The sequence below is a fragment of the Pyrgilauda ruficollis genome, unplaced genomic scaffold (genome assembly GCF_017590135.1).
Source record: "Pyrgilauda ruficollis isolate IOZ18807 unplaced genomic scaffold, ASM1759013v1 scaffold74, whole genome shotgun sequence".
NCBI lineage: Eukaryota > Metazoa > Chordata > Aves > Passeriformes > Passeridae > Pyrgilauda > Pyrgilauda ruficollis.
Genome location: NW_024529266.1, coordinates 4,546,572 through 4,555,264, shown reverse-complemented (window position 1 = coordinate 4,555,264; position 8,693 = coordinate 4,546,572). Strand labels below are relative to the sequence as shown.

Sequence of the window (8,693 nt, the reverse complement as noted above, 5' to 3'; positions counted from 1 at the left end):
ACTGGAACAGTTGATAAAGGCATTCTTAAACAAAAATCCCTTGAGCAACAGCAAGTCCGAAAGTAAAGTGTATCAAAGGCACTCAGCTGACCTCTCCACAGTGGTAAACCACATTTCGTGACAGCATAGTTCTCAGTAACTTCAAGAAGATATGGTATATTAGGAGGCATAGCTTTCCATCGCTGCAGTGCAAATACATCCCCATGAGTTCACTGTTTATCCTAAGGCTAAAGTGCTGTAATTTTCTTTTGAAGTCCCCAAAAACCAATGGTAAAAGTGCAAATTATGGCATGTAAGATGAAGAATTTTCACAGACTCACACTCCCACAGTCTCTTGAAGCTGTGACAGTTGACAAGTATAAAGCCTCAGTCTGAGAGTTAAAATCATCACCTTAAAGAAAGAAAATGCAATAGTATTAGTTTAAAAATCTGCAGTGATTTAAGAAAATAAAAAACCTGATTTTAACAAATGAGTGGTAAAGAAAGAAAGCTCAGTCTCCTGGATCATGCTGAAGTTATAATGGCTCCTTAAAGCTGTTATAATTTACAAGAACATCTGCTGCAGTCTTTTCTGAGGAAAGAATTATCTCTTTTATCTATAGTGCAAATTCTGAAGTTTCTATTACAGCAAAGCTATCACTCACTTTCAGCCATATACATGAAATAACAAAACTGAAATCTGTTTAGATTACCAATCCATGGTAATGATTGTCAGTAAATATGTGCATGTGATTAAAAGTGTGCAGAACTGGGACTTCAGTGATGAGTTTAAATGTCCTACATATTCAATTCTGATACAGCTTGAGCTGTAAGTTAAAACTTAGCATTAACAGTCCTTGTTCCTGTAACCAGGACTGTAAGGGTCATTTCCAAGGCACTGTAGTAAAGTATCTGTGGCTTTTATGCTTCAACTACCTACTCATCATGGAAAAAAGGTTATTTCCAGGGTTTCTTAAAAATATCCAATGCTGAGAAATATAAATGTTTGTCATCTGACTTACTGCATGTTGCAAGTAAGACAAAGTTTTTTTGTCATTAAAATGAAGAAGTAAAACCACAAAGAGTGGCCTTGTCTCCTTTAATTTCTTCATTTCACTAAGTGCACAGAAGACGCTACAAAATACAAATACAAAAGAAAAATACAAAAGTAATACAAAAAGCCAGGGGAAGCCAAGCTATGCTTGGACAATATGCACTGGAATGATGTCCAGACATGCACCAACGCTGTTCTCCAGAATGCTGCTTGCCTTGAGCTTGTGTTCATTAGTGCATGGCATGATGCCACTAAAGTTTCACACTGTCACATGAAAAATAAGAATGAGACTTTGACTGCAGCAAGGTTTCTGGAAGATGAAAGTGTCTTTCTGAAAATGTTGCTTCAATTGCAGTATCTACTGACGGCAGTGGATCAAACACAGTTAAGCTGCAAACATGACAATCTGAGGTGATTTGGAAATCAGTGAATTCATGCCCTCTTCATCCAGTCTCTAGGTTTCACCTACAAATTTAATTTTAAGGACTTCTTCATGTATTTTTTTAGCAGTGAGAAACATGGGTGGATTCTCAAAGAAATTCTGTCCTTGGAAAAGCACTGAGTTGTCTCTGTTCACTTGGTTAGCTGCATGACAGTATTACTCCATTTGTGCTCCTTGGCAGCCTCAGGGCTGACCTCAATATGCTATGTGAGGGTCTGCTTGGACACCAAGGAATTATGGCTAAACCAAGTATCTAACACTGGCCACAGCCTCTTACCTCACAATGCATTAGCCTGTCAAACTGTTATCTGTAGGTAACAAAATTGATTTATATTGGTAAGTGTATTAAGATTTTCCTTGTCATGTTGATTTATCATTTTCCATAGTGGTATCTTTTTTATTTTTCAGTTTAATTTTAGTACGGAGCAGTTAGATGCATCCTGACAGTTTTTTAGGTATTCCCTCTGAAATGTAAAAATTTCTGGATGTCTAGGCAAGTCAGATTGTTATAGGACAAGAAGTAGCATAGGACATGATATAATATTCCAGATAAATGAGGTATCATTTTATTGGTTGTTAAAACCTGTAGCCTGATCCAAAAGTATAACAGACTATTGTCACAAAAATCTTGATGCTATCCAAAAAAAACCAGCTTTCTGTGAGTATCCTTGTCAGCCAAGACTATTAGAATCCCAGGTAGTATACAGAGGTGTGTGCTGAGTTGTGCATGAAAGCTATTGGTACCTCAGTGAAAGAGAACCAGTTTTTATAAATTTTTACATTGCCCAAGAGAAAGTAAAATCTTTAGAAACTGCATTTTTAAAAAGCTCAAGAATAAAAGGATTTAACCTCAAAACTACCCTCTATTCTGATGTAACATTATTTAGGTTTCAATCTACATATTTTTTAAGATTTTAGATGTAAGAAAGAAAAATCTGTAAATGTAAATTTTAAAAATTGCCTGTGACTTACTGTTCTCATCCTTTGCATTAGGGTTCAGTTTTCTTTTCCTGTCTGTTAAAGCAAATATATACAAATTTAGCTTAAACATTTCTAGATTTGAAAGAAACTGTATTGTAACTATAACTATTCAACAAATCTTTACATTAAACTGAGCTGTAAGTTATTATTAAATCATATCAAATAAATAAACTTCTCTACTTTTCTTTTACAAAACTCAAATCAAAAACTTTACAAAACTTGAATCAAATTCTGAAGTCATAATGTTAAGACTCTCTTGACTATAAATACATATAGTCTGGTTTACTGGAGTCTATTCATGTGCAAGAAAATACTAGAATAATAGTCTGTTTGCTTTATTAGTTTTGTATTACTGCAAGTGCAAACAAGAAAGGAAATACTGTGATAGTCCTGTATCACACCAGTTTAGTTATAGACCCAAAATGGTGTTGGAAAATAAAAATTCTGTGTAATATACTGTAGCCACAATGTCTTTGCAGCTATGAAGAAAACACTGTTCAAACTATGCTTTTACAGTCCTCCTTATGCAAAATAAAGTTTGTTTTGCTCTGTACAGAATACTAACTGATTAGCTTTAAAAATGTATCTTTCCATACACCTTGTCTCACATAGGAAACACAGTGAGGAAAATAAAACCCAACTCAATAAAACCCAAGATCTCCTTTTCTAGCCTCTTGTAATCTGGAAATAAAACGTGACATGCGAGTGTGCCTTATTAAAATTTCTTCGAGGTTGTTCATAGGAAAAAGTAAAGAAATAGTAAAAAGTTTCACTATCTGAAGTAAAATGTACCTTTTTTGGGTTGCTCATTGTTGAATGATTTTCTCTTCTGAAATATTATTAGTGCAGAGAGAAGGACAGCTACAGTCACACATGTGGGGATGATTAAAGAGACCAGGAATTTTTGTCCACTATACTGTGTACTCATTAAAGCTGTTAAAAACATTAAAGGAGAATAAATTTATAACTTACAAAACAGGCATTGTTTATCAAGTTACTGGTTCTGTTTCTGCAAAGTCTTGCTCTGACTGAACAAAGGATTTTTAAAATTTATCAGCATAGTGATTTACACTCATTAATAATTTGTTCTGAAATATTACTGTGAAAAACCTTTAAAAAAGCCTTCAAATCTTTTATTTGTATGGAATTTGAGTCTGGCATCATCCTATTGGCATCTGCCTTTGAAATATTTATATATATTGATGAGACGTCCTCTCAGTCTTCCCCAAACTAAACAGTGTCTCCTAATAAGAGAGATGCTTCAGACCCCTCATCATCCTTGTGGCCATTGCTGAACCCTCTCCAGTACCTCCTTCTCTCTTGTGTCCTGAGGAGCCCAGAACTGAGCACAGCACTGGGCACAGCACTCCAGATGTGGCCTCACTACTGCTGAGTAAAGGGGCAGGATCATCTGGCTCAACCTGCTGGCAATGCTCTTCCTAATGTGCCCCAGGATACCATTAGCTTTCTTGGCTGGCTCATGGAGAGCTTTTTGTCTGCCAGGACTCCTAGGTCCTTCTCTGCAGAACCACTTCACAGAGGTCAGCCCCAGCCTGTGCTGGCATGTGCGGCATTCCTCCCCAGGTGTAGGACCTTACCCTCAGTTGAACCTCACTAAGTTTCTCTCTGCCCAACCCTCCAGCTAATCAAGGTCCGTGGAATGGCAGCAGAGCCTTCAGGTGGATCAGCCAGTTTAGTGTCACCAGCAAACTGTGGAGGGTGCCTTTGATTCCTTTGTCTGGGTTGTTGATAAATTGAATAAAAATGGACCCAATATTGATCCTTAGGGAATGCCACTGACAGCAAGCTTCCATCTGGATTCTATTCCTCTGATCATGACGTTCTGGACTCTGTAATTTACCAGTTCTTGATCCTTTTAAACTAACCCACATTTCCTGAGCTTACCCATGAGGATACTGTGGGTGACAGTGTCAAAAGCCATGCTGAAGTCAAGGTAGAAAACTAGATAGAACAATTAAGTAGGAGACTATCAGGGAAGATGCCCCTGCAGCTGAAAAAATTCCCTCTGTATTGGCAGGAAAATAAGGAAAGCTATTCTAAAATTAAAATATACAGAAAAATACAGACTGGTTTGTTAGAGTGGAAGCTAGCTGACTTCAAAGACATAAATAATATTGACTTGTACAGTTTATCAAGAATCAATATTACACTGATTTCTAGAACTGAACTCCAGTAATGGAGCATAGCACATGATATATGTATGAACACTGTCATGTACAAGTTCAAGGTCATACGAACCTAAAGTGGAAAAGTGAGCTGAAGTTTCTCCATTCAGTTCTTTATTCCAGAAGACACAAGTGTAGTTCTCACTCATATTTGGTTTGAATGTCAGGATGGTGGTGACATTGTAGAGGCCATCTGCAGTCAGTGTATAGGTGGTATTTGCAGATCCACTGAGATTGAGGTTCTCATTTTGCCAGAAAACCTTTGCCAGAGGAAACCCTTCTGACTGGCACATAAAAACAAACTTGTCTTCACCTTGTATTTTCATTACTTGAGTGTTTATTCTCCTGTAAGATGCTGCATGAGAAGTTGTTGAGTGAAATTCTTGTATGCAACAATAGTAATTTTCTCACTTCACTTTCCCTGCTTCCTTTTAATGCTATGTATTGTCTCTGGCTGTATCTGTGGAACATGTATTTAAAATGATGAAGGTTGTTTTGTAGAACAATGCAAAATGGAGTATTCAATCCTTACCATGCCTACAGAAAAGAACATACTCCAGTACTTTATACAGGGCAGCAGTTGACACTAAATTTGTGATTTATTAAGACAGAACAGACAAGTGGAATCTTATGGGATTCTTATTTTCACTTTTAGAATATGCCACTTCCAGAAAGCCTGATAGCTTATAAACAGTGTCATATTTTCATCATATTAGAAAAAAATTGACTTTTCATAGGAACTAATGTGGGTCTTGAGAATGTGTGTGTCCATTTTTGCATTTGATAAATATTGTTATTTAAATATCTGGGTGGGAAATTAATTCTGCCTTGCGTCACAAACACATGCAATTAGTGAAAAACACCAAAAATCTTTCAAAGATCTGGTCTGTCATACTTTGCATTAACATATACCTTTATTACTAATGCCCGTTTGACTTCAATGGACACAGAAAATCACATGTCCTTGCTCTGGGAAGTGCAGTCACTGGGGAATCCCCAGCCACTTGGGTCATTGCAGCAGGATTAATAAGTACATCAAAGCATCTCTGAGAAACTTTTTGGAATAACCAGAGGGTGGCCCAACAAGGGGATCAAAGGAGAGGAGGGAGGTGGTGGCACTGGAGAAGAAGGCTGTAGAAAGAAGGATGGAAGGAGAACAGATGCTGTCCCTTCCCAGCACCAGATGTCCCTGGAGGAGCTCAGCTGTTGAAAGGCTAGCCACCACTAAGACAACTTTGCTTTGGTTCAGCTGGGGGATGAGTACAAAGTCTTGATGGGACAACCAGCTACAAATTCCTTCAGATTAATCAATTTCTACAAGCCTGTAGGAATTTAGTAGAGACATCTCAATGAATATACAATTACATTTAATTTAACCACTCACCTCTTACTTCCAAAGCAATGTACTTGTAGTCCACGCCCTGGTAGTCAATGAGACAAAGGTATGATCCTGCATCTGTTATCTTAACATTGGTGATCTGGAGGATGGCTCGTCCCAACTTCAGTTCACTGTGCAGAAGTGATGCTCTTCCTATGTAATCAGGATGTTGAGATGGATGGAGTGCCCTCCCACTGCGGAATGTGTACACCTCTTTTGATTTCAACGAGCCCTGCCTTTTCTGCTCCCAGACAACAGTCAGGAGTCCTAGATCCACTGAGCCATTCACAGGGAATCTGCATTCCATGGTGACATTGCTCCCATACTCCGCAGTGTACAGCTGTTGAGGAACTTCAACTGTAAATAAAGCTATGTGAGGAAAAGAGAACAGTTTCATTTGTTTCATCAAAATATGTTCTGATTTTCTTTAAAGTTGGACAAAACTGTGTCAGATAGTGTACAGATAGTATACTGTATACAGATAGTCAATAGTATATGATTTGACTAAAAGTTTTAACCATTTTTTGTTCATATTCACACTAATATTTTTATCACATAGTAATTACAGCAAATCATCGATATTCTGTATTGATTACAGAATCTGAAAGATGAGGGCAGAATGACCCAGTTTTTGATGGTGGGTTTTGTTTGTTTTTGGGGTTTTTTTATGCATTTTATGAGTAATTTAAAGCTAGACCAGTGGCTACACAGGGACCATTTTTATCAAACTATGATATGGTCTCTTACTTGTCCTAAGGTTGTAGTAAAAGCAACAATTAATTGTGGAAATTGTAAATCTAATGTCACTATCATTCACAAAAAGAAATACCAGTGTAGTTCCTGTGAAACAGAGGTGCACTGGATAAATGTGTATAGCTCAAAATTGCTATGCAGCAATTACAGACTCCACAAACCTGGAACTATGTGAGTATCATTTGATCTCATGCATTTTCTCAGATACATGCAACAGTATTACAGAAAATATATCAAAATAATCTTAGCCATTCACCCAATCTGAAATTAATATTGTTATGAAGAGGTCTCCATTTTAAACTGTACTTGATATGGCAGTTATTTCTAATACAACATTCAATATACTTTGTTACTGCTTTCTGTATTGGATGTGCTATATATTGGTTGACAATTCAGGAGCACTTGGAAGTGTCGGTAGAGACACTGAAAAGAGAACTCTGTGCAACTGTTTAGGCATTCTTTTTGTTTTATGTGTCTCTGAAATACTTGCAGGGAAACCTTAGCACAGCTAGGTTCTTCTTAGTGATGTTTTTTTATTCACTGTAATACAGCTGTAGCAAGGGAGAAAATTATGTGAAAAAGTGCAAGCTCCTTTTGGGTTTTAGCCAAGCTGCTTCTGCTACAGGCATGGACAGGGGAACGCAAGTGATTATACTTCACGCCATCTCACACTGAGATTGTTATGCTTCCCAGTGGGCATTGGTCGCTTTGGTCATTCTCCTTCTCACAGCCATGCCACTGATGCTGGACATCTCAGCTGCCAATACACAATACGTTAAAGAAGCCTGACTCTGGAAAGTGACAGACACCTATCCTGTGCTCAGGCAGTACCAATGCCTTCTATAAGATGGAAAGAAGAGCCTCCAGACATTACTGACCATTCCTGCAAGTATTGCTGGAGGTGTTGAAGCCCACATAGTAAAAGCTGCATTAGTTCTGCTAGTGGAACTGAAAGGCAGTTTCTCTCTTACCTGAGACCATGGAGAGCTTTGTTTCCAGCAACAGTATTGTGAGGATTTTGAACATTTTTTCAGGTAGATCTGAAATAAAAGAAGAATTGCATTAGAACTTGCAACAATTACCTTCTGCTGAGGCAGATGGAGCCATGCTAGCATTTAAAATCCATCACAGCTCATAAACAGCAAAAACAGAAACAAGGAAAATCTGTATTAGAGCAACTCATGCCCACACAAAGAATATGAACCAATGACAATGAACCAGTGGCAATAAAGAGAAATGAAACATTTCCACAACTTCAGTCATGACATTTTCAAGATCTGTAGCTTGCAGGCAGTTTCAAATAGACTGACAGGTAAATGCTTTTATATTTTTTACTATCCACAAATAATAATCAATTGCAATTGACTTCTCCCATGTAGGAGAGATTCATGAACAAACACAAGCAGACTTTATAACTGTCTGCACTAACACATGATCTAGTTTACAAGATTTTTAATCCTGCTTTTGTTTCAGCTTTGCTTTGCATGGAGTATTTTGCAGTTTCCTATTGCCTTAAAGACCAGGAAATACTTGGAACACATTGTGAGGCGGTGGAAATCTCAGGGTGGATAAATTGAAGTTTGCTTCAGAAAGGATTAGAATGAAGACTTACTGAAGCTATTTTTTCACCTTACATATGGCAATGTCTGACATGTACAAATCACCTTGTATTACTGATAGTAAACCATCAGCCCTGGAATAATGCAAAAGGAGAAAGTACAGTTTTAGTGTATTTGTGTTCCAGTAGCAAGCAAACTATCACATATTTTCCATACTATTGTATGCAGATCAACATAACTAAAAAGAGAAAAAAACCCAAACAACAAAGAAGCACCAGGGGCAAAATTTATAGCAAAACTAATGAGATATCAGGAAAGACAGAAGAATTACTTTGAATAAAGATTGTTAACATGCAGTATA

General features: G+C 37.4%; 1 protein-coding gene across 1 annotated transcript; it reads right to left on the bottom strand.

Moving 5' to 3' along the window:
• Positions 1 to 308: 308 nt before the first annotated feature.
• On the bottom strand, positions 309 to 7,813 carry PDCD1LG2 (programmed cell death 1 ligand 2). Its single transcript, XM_041486247.1, has 6 exons — positions 7,745 to 7,813; positions 6,027 to 6,389; positions 4,716 to 4,997; positions 3,249 to 3,389; positions 2,448 to 2,489; positions 309 to 391 (listed from the first exon to the last, which is right to left on the bottom strand). Exons 1-6 carry the CDS (start codon positions 7,797 to 7,799, stop codon positions 309 to 311), a joined length of 966 nt encoding a protein of 321 aa, XP_041342181.1. The 5' UTR covers positions 7,800 to 7,813.
• Between the last annotated feature and the right edge of the window lie 880 nt (positions 7,814 to 8,693).